At 34.2% G+C, this 15,773-nt stretch overlaps 1 protein-coding gene across 1 annotated transcript in view; it reads left to right on the top strand.

Moving 5' to 3' along the window:
- ADAMTS6 (ADAM metallopeptidase with thrombospondin type 1 motif 6) overlaps positions 1 to 15,773 on the top strand; it is a 266,226-nt gene that overhangs the window by 15,278 nt on the left and 235,175 nt on the right. Inside the window, exons 4-6 of the mRNA XM_067730807.1 lie at positions 3,226 to 3,437; positions 3,884 to 3,967; positions 4,484 to 4,629. Of these exons, the coding sequence (XP_067586908.1) occupies positions 3,226 to 3,437; positions 3,884 to 3,967; positions 4,484 to 4,629 (442 nt within the window). The remainder of the gene's footprint in view (positions 1 to 3,225; positions 3,438 to 3,883; positions 3,968 to 4,483; positions 4,630 to 15,773) is intronic.

Here is a 15,773-nt window from a genome sequence, read left to right as displayed (position 1 = left end):
AAAAAGAAAATGAAAGTTGCTCTTTTACCACCCAGAGATAACTGAATGTTCTTATAGTCTATTCATATAGATATTATTTTGTCTTTATACCTGCATTATCTACTTATGTATTTATTAAATAAATATTAATTTAGCATGCATATGCAAAACTATTCTCAGTGCTGGGATGCAGCAACAAATAAAGCAGGAAAACTCCTTACTCCAAGGGATCTTATATTCTAGTGAGGAGAGACAGTTAACTAAATAAGCATTTAAACAAAACATAAATACATGGCCAACCGTCAAGAAGTAGTAAGTGAGTAGTGAAAAATAAACCAGATCAGGGACTTCCCTGGTTGTCCAGTGGTTAAGAATCCGCCTTCCAATGCAGGGGATGCAGGTTCGATCCGTGGTCAGGGAACTAAGGTCCCACATGCCACGGGGCGCTAAGTCCTCGGGCCGCAGCTACTGAGCCTGTGTGCTCTAGAGCCTGCACGCCGCAGTGAAAGATCCCTCATGCTGCAACGAAGATCCTGCATGTCGCAACTAAGACCCGATGCAGCCAAATAAATACATAAATATTAAAAAAAGAAATAAAAATAAACCAGATCAATGAGATAATTTTGCATGGCTGTATATATTAAAGATATTTTGAGATTGATCAAAAACTCAAAATTATATTTCAGATGACAGAGATCTATGTACTTGGCCTTGGGGGAAAAGTTCTTTATTGTATATGTTTGTGGAGGAATGTTTTCTTTAACATTCAATACTCAATCCAAAATTAAACTGAGCAATAATACAATATGTGTATTAATACTCATTAATACACATGTAATGAGTATCATTTGAACTACTAATCTCTATTTTGAAACAAAATAAAACAAGTCAGTTGTGTATTTTATTTTAGACTAAAAGAGATATTCATTACAGATCATTGAACTTAACATTAAGCAGTCAGTTGACAATTATAAAATGTAGATATTGTTTTGTAATGATCTAATCATACGGGAAAGATTTTAATCTTTAGAATGAAACTAAAGATGTTACCTTTTTAGATTTTATTCATTCAGTATGCATGTGTGTATATTACATATATTTATCAGACTACAAATCTTTTGAGTATAACGATTATATCTTTTCACTTATGAATGTCCATCAAAGACACTGTATATATATATTTCTGATGGAGCAATAGCCAAGCAAGCTAACAATTAAAAAGCTAAAAAGTTGAAAATTGTGAATATGATGATAACAGCAGCTACCTTATACTAAATCCTATCAAATGAGAAAAACTATTGCTAAGTGTTTATGTTGCCCAATCATGGTCTAGTTCTTTATACAATACTTTAAATAAAAATAAGGAGAAATTGAATGAGAGTGAAAATTATCAAAATAATGGAAATTCTATCCTGTATTTAGACATTTAAGCTGTCCAGCCAGAGGAAGGAGAAGACTAGGCATGATTTGAATACATGAGTGGTTTCATGATCACAGAAAACTGAGTAGGAGAAATTGGAGTAATGTTAATGCAGAAAAGATTTGGCTGCCTCATAACGATATTACCACAAACCCAATGGCTTAAGCAATACACTTTTATTATCTCACATTTTCTGTGGACCAGGAATCTGTGTATGTATAGGTTATTTATTTAACCTCAGCCAGGGCTGGGTTCTTATCCAGAGTCTTTACTGGGGAAGAATTCACTTCCTCACACCCATGGTTGTTGGCAGCATTCAGTTCCTTGCTGTCATAGGACTGAAAACTAGTTTCTGGCTGGTTGTTTGCCAGAGGCCACCTCTGGAATGTACAATGTACAATTCACCAACTTGGTTGTTTCCTTCCTCTAAGTCAGCAAGGGAATGACTTTAGTAAGATGCTACAATATTATGTAACATAGGTATGTAGTCATATACATGTAATCATGTACATCCCATCATCTTTCCTGTCTTCTGTTGGTTGGAAGCAAGTCACAGGTCCGGCTCATACTCAAGGGAGGAGATGAGGACACAGGAGGTTATGGGAGCCACCTTAAGAGTCTGTCTGCCACAGTGGTCATAGGGGAATACTCACTGGCTGTCTTGGGGATATGCTATTGAATTAAGAAGTAGTATATTTCTGCCTCTCTTCACCTGTAGGAATAAAGACACTCATTTAATTTATATGAGTTTCAAAAGTATTTGACTGATGCTTCTCATGGTCTTTTCCATCTCTTATTTCTTAAAATTTATAACTTCTCTCAAAGTAATTTTTAAAAGGGAAAGGCTGAAGAAAAACAGTATAGTGCCACTTTCTGTCAAGTAGATTATATAGATTACTCTAACTTTTCGTAACTAAATTTTTCAGTAAGTGGTGGTTAGAAAGATTTCCTGTTCAATAAGGATATGAAAGTGAGGTATACAGAGGACCTGTACTTGCTCAAGTTTATTAAATGAAGATGAATATAAATGAGGCAAGTGTTTACAAATGCCATAGTACTAAAAGGTTTCCTCTGTGCTGAAGGACCAAGTATCTAGAAATCAAAGGATAAAGCTGCAATCCACACTGAAATGTGGTTTAAAGTGAGTTATGTCGGAATCATTGTCTTTCAACTCTCAGTCTAATGCCATTGACCTCTAGGTTATGGAAAAGGAATACTTTGGGTACTTTGTCAGGATAAATAGTTGTAGAATACAAAATTAAATGAAAAAGATAATTCACAGCCTTTTAGATTTGAGATTTCTAGAGCAGTATAGAATTGCTCTATTAAGATAGTTTAATAAAAGCATCTTACTTTAAAATAAATGCTCAAAAAGCATTTTAGGAATAGATTTTTTGCAACATTAATATTCTTCATCAGAACTGTCTTAGGGTGTTTAGAAAGTCAATGCTTTAGTTGCTTTTTAAACAACTTTAAATGATTTTTTTAAGTACATATTCTAAATTTAAAAGTATTATGACATAATCACTCACTGGAAAAATATGAAATGATTATTTGAAGATTCCTTTTTTAAAGTAAACTATTAGATATATTTTGTTTTGTTTTCATGAGCAGTTGAATGTTATTAATTTTTTAAGGTAATATGATTATTTTGAAAAATTTGAAGTTTAATTTTTTCACTACTGCATTTCCTCATCCCCTTCCCTCACTCTGAAAAATCTTAGTGTGTTAGAGAATTTATGAGAAGTATGTCTACATGAAAACTCCATGAATAAATACGTTTAATTAGTGAACCTATGTGAACTAGATAATTGTTTTTATTGTAGACCTCCTAAGAAGTGGCAAGCCTTGGTGGTTGAATGACACATCTGCTTTTCCTTCTTCACTACCAATTAATGGCATACATATCCACCAGAGACAGAAGAGATCAGTAAGCATTGAGCGGTTTGTGGAGACATTAGTAGTGGCAGACAAAATGATGGTGGGCTACCATGGCCGCAAAGACATTGAACATTACATTTTGAGTGTGATGAATATTGTAAGTTTGATCCCTCTATATAATTTTTAACTTAATAGTTTGTTATGATTTTTGACTAAGGTCATGGATTTTTATTGTGAAATAATGATTTTGAGAATTAACTCATCAAAAGTTAGAAAGAATCGATCTATTACTTTTTCAGTTCCATAGAAAATAAATTTAAAGGTGACCTTATTGTTCATTTAGATCAGCTCACCCTCTTAATTAATTACTATGTTGTAATTCACCTTTAGGAGACAATTTTTCTTGAAGTAGACTTGTATAACAAATCTTTTACCAAGGCATCTTGAGGGTAGAGTTCTAAGTGGTATGGGATAAAAGAATCTTTTTATATAAGCAGTGGTTAAATGGATGAAAAATTGTTTTACCACTTTAAAAATAAAATCAAACAATCACCTTATGATTTTTGTCTGACTTTGTGTCTTTTCTTATTTTCTGGAGGTCAGGTTGCCAAACTTTACCGTGATTCCAGCCTAGGAAACGTTGTGAATATTATAGTGGCCCGTTTAATTGTTCTCACAGAAGATCAGGTAAGAATGAGTTAGTTTATAAATCTAAAGCTCTTAACAGACAGACTGTAGAATTATGTATTAAAGAATAATATATTTTATTATTGTTCCTCTTAGAAAGTTCTAGTTGACTATGTCTTTCAGCTCTAAGCATTTAATATTTTAAGCAAATTTGAAAGAGTTTACAAGAATATACCTCTTATGTCATGTTAAAGCTATATGTATGTGTGTTAGCTATATGTTTCAGTATAAAGATGAGCATTTGCATGGCAGACCTTATAAAGTGGTTTTGGTTGGTTTTGTAGGCTGATAATCACATATATTCACATTATCATTAAAGCTGGAACTGGAAAGAATGTCTGTTCAATAATACACTAAATTAATTCTAGGTCAAATATTACAGAGATAAAAATTGGCAAGAGGTTATTCCTAGAAACCACTACTTCTAATTATAGTCCCACTTTAGCCTTCAAAAGTTTTAACAACTGACCTTAGTAATTTGTTTGGAACATTTCTGGTATGCATGTTGTATTGCAGCCAAACTTGGAGATAAACCACCATGCAGACAAGTCCCTCGATAGCTTCTGTAAATGGCAGAAATCCATTCTCTCCCACCAAAGTGATGGAAACACCATTCCAGAAAATGGGATTGCCCACCACGATAATGCAGTTCTTATTACTAGGTATGGTTTGTTGCAAGTATTTTACCTTTGATTATTGTGTTTGATATTGTAACTATATTTGGTTCTATCTAAAGTCTCATTCAGGTAATGAGTACAGAGAAAGCAAAATGGTAATTTATTATTCACCACTGAGAAAGAATATACTGCAGTATTGTTGTGTTTGCATTAAATGAACCAAATAAGAGAAAAGATTTAGAGTTTACTTAGAAGTTTAATATATATCTTTTCTTCTCCTAAGGTCTATTCATAAATTTTAACTGGAAGCACATATATGTTTTGGTAATTGAACAAAATACATGCTAAAAGCAAGATTGAAAAGTATGAGAAAAATCTGTTTTAAACATAAAAATGGGTCATCACTCTTGGTTATAAAATATATTAATTAGTCTTACCTCCAAATTGTTAAAAGGGAGGAGGACATCGGTGGTTACTCAGTTTACTTAGATGAATGTTTATTTAATTTAAAATATTTTAATTAAGAGGTATAAAGAAGCATATTTACTATACTATATGTTGAATAGTTTTTCCCTCAGGCAAAATTATTACTTGATGATAACCCAGTGAATTCATATATTTCTTTCCTGTTTTATAAAACTGTATTCAGATCCATTTTCTCCTTACTCTCCAACAAAAATTCTGTGAAGTAGATATTCTTATTATTTTTCCCATGTAAGAAATGAGGAGACCAGTTCAAAATATTTAAGTGAAAGAGCAGGGCTCAAGCCCTGGTGATCCTGTCTTCTTTGATTATACTTTGCTGTCTGTCTTAATTTTTTAATACTCTAATCATGGTTGGTTAGAACCATGCTTAAATCATTTAAAGATGCTTCTCTTTTGATCTCTTATTAGTATTTAAAAATGAAAACAAGTAATAACAAATAAACAAATGAGCAAAATGGAAGCGTTATTCTATCTTGGCTAAGTGGATTATTTCTTTTAATTTGCAAGGCAGTATTTAACATATGCGTCATCTGTGGTGTGCCCATTGACTCCACATTAGACTCTGTGGAGGGGGAGTATAAAGTATACAGGATCAGAATATTGAGACCCAGTAAGATAATGTGAATTTAGCTTTTTGAAAAATGTTCCTGTTAACTGAGTTGTAGAGTTAAAGTTTCTGAGTTCATTTATTTTTTTACAGTTACACTTATTTTAATTGACTTCATCTACCTCACATTGTAAACCAAAAAACTTTGATTATGATACACTTGCTGAATAAAACCAACATTTTAAGGTTCTATATTCATATGTGTTGACACGTCAGTCTGATAAATTCTGCAATTCCTCAGGTCTTGTGGTCTGGAATGGTTTCCAAATATATTTGAGGAGTTAAAAATATACTAGGAATTGTGCAAATATAGAAACTTTTGTGTAAAAATATATATGATATGATTAGTTTCAATGAAATTACTAGAGGAAAATATCTGTTATATATGTTTAACAGAATGATCACAGATATTTGCATTGGCATCTGTACTTATATTTATAAAACCCTACCTCTCCGCAAAAAAGGCAATGCCCAGTGGGCTCTTGATGCTTCACATTTTTATTATTGTGTCTGCATTGGATTTTTAACATTTGTTTTTAAACCAATTTATTTATTTATTTGGCTGCCCTGCACTGTACTGCGCAGTTTGCGGGATCTTAGTTCCCTGACCAGGGGTTGAACCCAGGCCCCCCTGCAGTGAAAGTGCCAAGTCCTAACCACTGGACTACCAGGGAATTCCCGGCTTTTTAACTTTTGCATCAAATGACAGGAGTTATACTAAGAGTGCACATTTACAAGTATTTGAGTAGGGAAATACATCTGGGCGGTTAGCCACCCTTTCTTTGTACTGGCTACAACATTCAACTGTCTGACTTGTTACTCTGAATTGGCCCAGATATTTTTCTGATCCTCTGCAGAGCTCTTCTTTGCTTCTGTAAGCTACTTTGAGTGCCTGTTTGATGTCTGAGATTTGAACACAAAATTTTCTTTTGAAACTTTTCTCCTGATGTTCAGATAGCACTAGAAATCATCTCAGGATTTAAAGAACAGTACTACAAAAAATTCATACCTCATATCATTTTAGATTAGTTATGTAATGGAGGTTAGAAAAATGCCCTTTGGGACAGTGTAGAATGCCTTTTTGAATTGTTATTGAAGTCTCAAATTAACTTTTAGCTTACTTAAAAGTCTACAGTTATCTTTGAATTATTAGGGCCACAGAGTGACTTACCTAAATGAGATGACTATCTGAGTATTATCTCTAATATTTAAGTTTTTATTGGTTGGGGGTTTTACCAGTTCTTGACTCTCCCTTATATATTTTGGATTTGTGAAATTGAACATATGTTTAAATCACAGTTCTACTTTTAGTAAAAATAATTATGAGCATTCCATAGATAATTCTATATTAACTTTGAAAATTGCTTCATGTAACTCACTTATTAACATGTTCAGGGTTGTGACTCCACCATTTAGAGGTAAGATCATGATTTATGTTTGCTCAAAATGTCAGCTCACTAGGGAGAATATATAATGTGTTTATCAAGAATTCCAGAGAAAAATTGATGGATATGTTTATCTCTACTAGGCCAAATTTTGTCCTAGGGATTTAAATGTTTTAAGCAGAAAACCATTTGGAACCTAGTTAATTAGGTAATCATAGTTACTTTTGGAAAAAAGTATAAAAACTCAAAATGTTATCTCCTCTTAGCAAATGATATTTTATTGATATAATTTTAAAACAAACTGCTGTACAAAGATATCAGATCACCATAACTAGACAGAAAGAAAATTTAAAAATAAAATTTTGTTGTTTTATCTGGTATCAAAAGTATTGAATTAAGACCAAAGAGCATATTAAAAATGATTAATATATACATATATTTTTAAATTTTTATATACATTTATGTTTATTTTTATGTGTAAGTATATATGTATGTATAATATATAGTGAAATCTGTTATATATCAGTTAGCTTTATCTAACCTTTTTTAAAAAAACTGAGGCTGGGAATTCCCTGGTGGCCCAGTGGTTAGGACTCTGTGCTTTCACTGTGAGGGCCTGGGTTCAGTCTCTGGCCAGGGAACTAAGATCCCACAAGCCGTGAGGCGCAGACAAAAAAATTAAAATTAAAACCAAAAAAAACCCTGAGGTATAATTGACAAACAAAATTATGTATATTTAAAGTGTACAGTGTGATGATTTGATGTACATATACATTGTGAGCTGATTGCTGTAATCAAGTTAATTAACATATCCATCTCATAGTTATCTTTTTTTTTTCCTTTTTTGGATGAGAATGCTTATACTCTCTTAACAAATTTCAAGTATACATATAATATTATGTGTAGTCACCATGCTGTACCTTAGATCCTCAGAATTTATTCATTTTATAGCTAAAAGTTTGTGCCCTTTGACTAATATCTCCCCATTTACTCTACCCCCACCCCCACCCCCAACTCTGGGCAACTCCCATTCTATCCTTGGTTTCTATGAGTTCAACATTTTTTTTTTTTTAAAGAGTCCACATGTAACTGAGATCAAACAGTATTTGTCTTTCTCTATCTGGCTTGTTTCACATAGCAAAATGCCCTCCAGGTTCATCCACATTGTCACAGATGACAAGATTTCTTTCTTTTTTATGACTGACTAATATTCCAGTGTGTGTGTGTGTGTGTGTGTGTGTGTGTGTGTGTGTGTGTGTGTATGCATTTCACCTTTTCTTTATCTGTTCATCTGTTAATGGTCACTTAGGTTGTCTCCGTATCTTGACTATTGTAAATAATGCCCCAGTGAATGTGGAGTACAGATACCTCTTCAAGATACTAATTTACTAATTTCACTTCCTTTGGGTATATTCCCAGAAGTGGGATTGCTGGGTCATATAGTACTATTTAAAATTTTTCGGGAACCTCTATACTGTCTTCCATAATGGCTGTACCAATTTACATTCCCACCAACAGTGTACAAGCGTTCCCTTTTCTTCATATCCTCAATATATTTGTCATCTCTTATCTTTTTGATAATAGACATCCTAATAGGTTTGAGGTGATATCTCATTGTGGTTTTGATTTGCATTTCCCTGATGATTGGTGATGTTGAGCACCTTTTCATGTGCCTGTTGGCCATTTTTGTTACCTCTGGAAAAATGTCTGTTTAAATCCTTTGCCCATTTTTAAATTGGAATTTTTTTTTTTGTTGTTCTTGGGTTGTATAATTTTTATATATTTTAGGTATTAATCCCTTATCAAATATATGGTTTGCACATATTTTCTCCCATTTCTTACACTGCCTTTTCATTTTGTTGATTGTTTCCTATACCATGCAGGAGCTTTTCAGTTTGATGTAGTCCCACTTGTTTATATTTGTTTTGTTGCCTGTGCTTTTGGTGTCATATTTAAAAAATCATTGCTTAGACCAATGTCAAGGAGATTTTCATCTATGCTTTGTTCTAGGAGATTTAGTTTCAGGTCCTACATTTAAGTTTTTAATCAATTTGAGTTTATTTTTGTGAGTTGTGTGAGATAGGGGTCTGATTTCATTTTTTTTGGCATATGGATATCCAGTTTTCCCAACATCATCTATTTCAGAGACTATCCTTTCCCCCCATTGTATGTTCTTGATGCCCTTGTCAAAGATTAGTTGGTCATATATGCATGGGTTTATTTTTGGGCTGTTGATTCTGTTCCACTGGTTTATATATCTGATTTTATGCCAGTACCATACTATTTTGATTACTTTAGCTTTAAAATATAGTTTGACATCAGGATGTGTGATGACACCAGCTCTGTTCTTCTTTCTTAAGATTGCTTTGTCTATTTGAGATCTTTAGTGGTTCCATATGAATTTTAAGATTTTTTTTCTATTTCTGTGAAAAATGTCATTGGAATTTTAATAGGAATTTCATTGCATCTGTAGATTGCTTTGGGTAGTATGGATATTTTAACAACATTAATTCTTCTAGTCCAAGAACAAGCAGTAGCTTTCCATTTAGGTGTTTTGTCTTCAATTTTTTTCATCAATATCTTATAGTTTCCAGTATAGATCTTTCACCTCCTTGGTTAAATTTATTCCTAAGTATTTAATTGTTTTTGATGCTATTGTAAATGGGATTGCTTTTAGATAACTCATTGTTAGTGTATCAAAATGCAGCTGATTTTTGCATGTTGATTTTGTATGCTACAACTTTAGTAAATTCATTTATTAGTTCTAACAGTTTTTTGGTAGCGTTGTTAGGTTTTTTGTATATAAGATTATGTCATCTGCAAACAGAGAATTTTACTTCTTCCTTTCTAATTTGGATACATTTTGTTTCCTTTTCTTGCCTAATTGCTCTGGCTAGGACTTCCAGTACTATATTGAATAAAAGTGGAAAGAGTGGGCATCCTTGTCTTCTTCCTAATCTTAGAGGAAAAGTTTTTAGACTTTCAACATTGAGTATAATGTTAGCTGTGGGCTCGTCATATATGGCCTTTGTTTTGTTGAGGTGTATTCCATCTATTCCTAATTTGTTGAGAGTTTTTATTATGAACAGCTGTTGAGTTTTGTCAAATACTTTTTCTACAGCTATTAAGATGATCATATGATTTTTATCCTTTATTCTGTTCATGTGGTGTATCAGATTTTTTGATTTGTGAATGTAGAACCATCCTTGCATCCTAGGGATGAATCCTACTTCATTGTGTATGATCCTTTCAAAACTCTGCTGCATTTGGTTTGCTAGTATTTTGTTTAGGACTTTTGCATCTATGTTCACCAGGGATATTGGCCTGTAATTTTGTTTCTTGTAGTATCCTTATTTGGCTTTGGTATCGGAGTAATTCTGGCCTCTTAAAATGACTTTGGAAATGTTCGTTTCTCTTCAATATTTGGGAAGAGTTTAAGAAGGGTTGGTATTATTCCTCTTTAAATGTTCTGTAGACATCACCAGTGAAGCCATCTAGCACTGGACTTTCTTTGTTGGGAGATTTTTGATTACTGATTTAATCTCCTTACTCATCATAGGTCTATGTGTTTTTTTATTTCTTCATGATTCAGTTGATAGGTTGTATGTTTCGAATAGTTTAGCCATTTCTTCTAGGTTATCCAATTTGTTGGTATATAATTGTTGGCTGTAGCCTCGTATGATCCTTTGTATTTATGTGGTATCAGTTTTAATGTCTCCTCTTTCATTACTCATTTTACTTATTTGAGTCTTCTCTCTTTTTTTCTTAGTTTAGCTAAAGGTTTGTCAATTTTGTTTATTTTTTTTCGGAAAACCAGGTCTTAGTTTTCTTGATCTTTTCTATTGGTCTTCTAACCTCTATTTCATTTATTTCTGTTCTGACCTTTGTTATTTCCTTCCTTCTACTAACTTTGGGCTTAGTTTGTTCTTCTTTTTCTATTTTCTGTAAGTTGTAAAGTTAGGTTGTTTGTCTGAGATATTTCCTTTTTCTAATGTAGTCATTTATTGCTGTAAACTTCCCTCATAGATACACTTTTGCTGTATCCCATAAGTTTTGGTACATTGTTTTCCCATTTTTGTTTGTGTCAAGATAGTTTTTGATTATTCTTTTGATTTCTTCTTTGGTACATTGTTTGCACAGCAGTGTGTGTTTTAAAATTTCCATGTATTTCCTGCTTTTTTTCCTGTTGTTGGTATCTAGTTTCATACCATTGTGTTCATGATTTTAATCTCAAATTTGTTGACACTTGTTTTGTGACCTATTATATGATCTAGGCTGGAGAATGTTCCTGATGTGCTGGAGAAGAATGTGTATTCTGCTTCTGTTGCATTCAGTGTTCTGTACATGTCTGTTATGTCTGTTTGGTCTAAAATATAGTTCAAGTCCAACATTTTCTTATTGATTTTCTGTCTGAGTGATCTGTATGTCCATTGTTGAAACTGAGGTATTGAAGTTCCTTACTGTTATTGTATTGCTGCCTATTTCTGCCTTCTGATCTTCCAGTATTTGCTTAATACGTTAAGGTGCTCTGATTTTGGAGTACATATATATTTACAATTGTTGTATACTCTTGATGAATTGATCCCTTTATCATTATATCATGACCTTCTTCATCTCTTTTTCAGCTTTTGACTTAAAGTCTATTTTGTCTGATAATGAGTTTAACTATCCCTTTTCTATTTTGGTTTCCATTTGCATGAAATATCTTTTATATGTTTTTCCATCCCTTCACTTTCAGTCTATATGTATCCTTAAAGCTGAAGCATTTCTAGCTCTGGAGAAGGCCCAGCACTGTAGTCTTCATGCAGTTTCATCAGCTGAGCTAGCATTGATGAAGATTTCAGGGGTCCCCAACAGCCAAGGCTGCTTTTGTCTGCACCAGCAGCAAAGGCTGCTGGAGACCATCTGATATCTTTTTCTCACATAGGTCATGGTGCAGGGGATTTCTCTTGGTGCTGGGTCCAGCTTGGAAGAGCTTACACCAGTGCTGGTGTCTGATGTGTGGGCACCTGTGGAGCAGTCATGGAGCTGGGGACTGAAGTGCTAGTGCTTGCAGAGTGACAGCAGCTCTCGGGTTGGTGTGCTGGCTGTACCACAGCAGCAGTGATGTATGAGTTGCAGGTATGTGTGAAGTGGCCGTGAAGACGGAGTCTGAAGCATGAGTACATAGAGAGCAACAGTGGTACTTGGGTCCAGGCGCTGGCTAGCTTGAAGTGTGTGGAACAGAGACAGGGGTGGAGTCTGGAGCATGGATGCCACAGAGTGGCCCTAGATTGGGGCTCTGGAGTGTGGGAACAGGTGGAGCAGCTATGACTCTGGAGTCTGGGATGTGCTCAGGGTTGGGGAGTGCTGGAAGTTCTTTTCCTAGTCCAGCACAACAGCAGCTCCTTCTTGGGGTGGACACAGTGACATCTCCTTCCCCAGAATCTGTGGCAGCAATAGCTTTTGGCCACCTTGGTGGTAAAAACTGCCAGTATCCTCTGGAGCAAGCTGCTGGGGCTTGTGAAAACCAGCATTACGGTGTCTTCCGCTGTGAAAGCTTTGGCGAGTCCACAGCTGTTGTCAAGGCTCTTGAGGCTTGTGGCTGATAGTTCCCACCCTTCCTCTTTGTTCCTAGTTGCCTTTAGACATCTCCACTAAGCTGATCTCCCCAGTGATCCTTTCTATGCAGTTATTCTCCATTTTTTGCCCTACTATGTTACTGTAGGTTCTTAATCGTACTGTTGAGCCCTCCCAGGGCTACTTTCATTTGTGGATTGCTATCTAATTTTTGTTTTCTGTTGGGTGATGAAGGTTGATATCTTCTACTTCACCACCTTGCTGATATCATTCTCCTAGCTTTATTAAATCTTACTATTTTTGCCACATCATTGAGCAGTTTCATGTCACTTTCTAAAGTGATATACTTTTTTAAAAATAAAATTATTTATTTATTTTGGCTGCATTGGGTCTTCGTTGCTGCGTGCCAGCTTTCTCTAGTTGCTTTGAGCAGGGGCTACTCTTTATTGCAGTGCGCAGGCTTCTCGCTGCCGTAGCTTCTCTTGTTGTGGAGCACGGGCTCTAGGCACGTGGGCTTCAGTAGTTGTGGCACGTGGGCTTCAGTAGTTGTGGCTCGCGGGCTCTAGAGCTCAGGCTCAGTAGTTGTGGCAGGGCTTAGTTGCTCCACAGCATGTGGGATCTTCCTGGCCCAGGGCTTGAACCCGTGTCCCCTGCGTTTGCAGTCGGATTCTTAACCACTCCACCACCAGGGAAGCCCTAAAGTGATACACTTTAGAAACAATGGTTACTTCTCTATAGTGTATCAACTATACCTGACATTTTAGTTCTGAATACCAGAGTTAGTGCTATAATGTATACATTTTTCGAAATATGACCATATGATGCTTTATTGAATAATGGTGCTTTATTGAAACTGATCTTCCATTTTTGTGATCTGTTTTTAGTTAAAATATCAGTGGTAGTAACTTACATTGCTTGTTTCTATAGTCTAGATCTATTAGGCTTATCTTTAGTGCCCATCTAAATCAACTTGACATTTATTAACTCTTTTAAAATAATGGACTATGACACTCTATAATTAGGTCAAGAAATGATTAATAGTTTGTACTTGATACTCTAGAAACAGAATTTAAGAAGAGAAAACAGAACTTAAATTCTGTAATCTACTTTTTGTCTCTATAGCTTTGCTTATTTTTAGACTTTTTGTATGAATGGAATCATACAATATACAGTCTTTTGTGACTGGCTTCTTTTACTTTGCATAGTGTTTTCAAGATTCATCCATGTTGTAGAACATACGAGGACGTCTTTCCTCTTATTAGCCTAAATTCTTGAAAATTCAAGATACAGATCTTTTAAGAGTGTCTCTGTTAATAGGCTATTCTTCAAAAAATGTACTTTATTTTCAATTTTTCATTAATGAAATGCATAGGGCATATAAATGCAACTCAAAGTACAGATGCAAAAATTGCACACCAAGTGACAGACATAATTTAGTCTTTAATTAAAATGAACATATTTATCCTCTTACGGGATCATGAGTATTTGCTTTGATGCTGCTGGATTTTAAAGGGATTAGAATTTCCAAAGTCAACTAATGTTTTCAGGTGGGAAATTAAAAATAGCTATAAAAATCATTTCTTGCTAAAACTTGGCCTGTAATGTGTGGATTTAAACAAGTTTTTAAAAAATTTTTAAAGAATATTTCAGAGTTATATATTGACTTTATGATTATATATTACAAACAGAGGAAAAGGAAATTAAATGTGGTACCTTAATATTTTTTTGGTATTCATTTATGGATTTTTTTTTTAATCCTTAAGGAAATGCCAGTTAATTTTTTTATGAAGTATTACTGAGCTTTTAAGAATATGCTAGGTTTACAGGCAGCAGGGGAATCTTGAGTTTGGGTTGTGGATGTATTGGTTTTGGTATTTGAACATTTTGAAGCATTTATTATTCTCTTGCCACTCTGGCTCTACCATTCTTACCTATCCCCACTGCCTATACCTTTCTTCCTCCTTTTTCAGGTTTTTCTTTCTTTCTTTCTTTCTTCATCCCTGGTTTGTTTGCTCCTTACGCAGATGTGTTTATCTAGATTCAGCTTCCATTCCAATCTAGGATTATGACACACTTCAGTGACCTTAATTTTTGTGCAGTCTGGGACACTTTAAGAGTGAAAGAGTGTACCATTGGCAGTTTTGCCTAGATAATAGGCACAAACGAGGACCAGGTAAAACAGGATTATGGTCATCCCAGGCATTACATATGTTTGCTTGTTAAACTTTGATTTAAAAATGCAAATAAGAAGATAACTTTTCCTTCAATGCCTAAGGTTTACTAAATAGCATGCAATTTAGTAAATTATATTTGTACACATCTTGGCTACAACTGTTCTTTTTTTGTAATGGGCATCATTAAGTAGTTAAATCAAAGAAGGATGTGTTGTAATCAACACAACTTTAATGAATAGTAAGTAAATATTTATGTTGTTTTTATGGATGTATTTGTGCAGTTGTTTATTATGTGCCAAATACTTGGTACTTTTCAGAATTATATTTAATCATTTAAACCTCACAATAACTGCATGAGATAGGTTCTATTATTATCTCTATTTTATAGATGAGGAAACGGAGGCATGAAGAAGTTAAATGTTTGGCAAGCTAACACATTAATTAGAAGACCCAGAATTTAAACCAGGTAGTCTGGCTCCAGAGTCCTTTTAGAGAAATTATAAGGGTGTTCAACAAAAATTAATGCAGAGATACTTTACTAATATTGGTACCCATGGTAGGCAGTCTTCTAAGATGGCCCCCGATGATCTCTGCCTCCTGATGTTCAGGACTTTGTGTAATCCCCTCCTCTTGGGTTTGGGCTGGACCTCGTGGATTGACATCTTAACAATGAGAATTCTTCCTACCTACAGCCAAGGTATATCTCTCCATTTGTTTAGGTCTTTTTTAATTTCTCAGCAATTTTTGTGGTTTTCAGTGTTTTCACACCTCTTGTCCTTTTTTTGATGTTATTGTAAATGGCACTTAAAAAAATTAACTTATTAATTGTTCGTCATGAGTATATAAAAATGCAGTTGATTTTGTAAAATTGTGCTAAGTTTATTTATTACTTTAAGTAGCTTTTTAAAGATTCCAATGGTATTTTCTACAAAGATGATCATGTGTTTTGAGATTAAAGATAGTTTTACTTCTTCCTTT

Source organism: Pseudorca crassidens, chromosome 3 (genome assembly GCF_039906515.1).
Source record: "Pseudorca crassidens isolate mPseCra1 chromosome 3, mPseCra1.hap1, whole genome shotgun sequence".
Taxonomy (NCBI): domain Eukaryota; kingdom Metazoa; phylum Chordata; class Mammalia; order Artiodactyla; family Delphinidae; genus Pseudorca; species Pseudorca crassidens.
The sequence above is the reverse complement of the archived record's forward strand: the minus strand, read 5'-3'. Positions and strand labels throughout refer to the sequence as shown.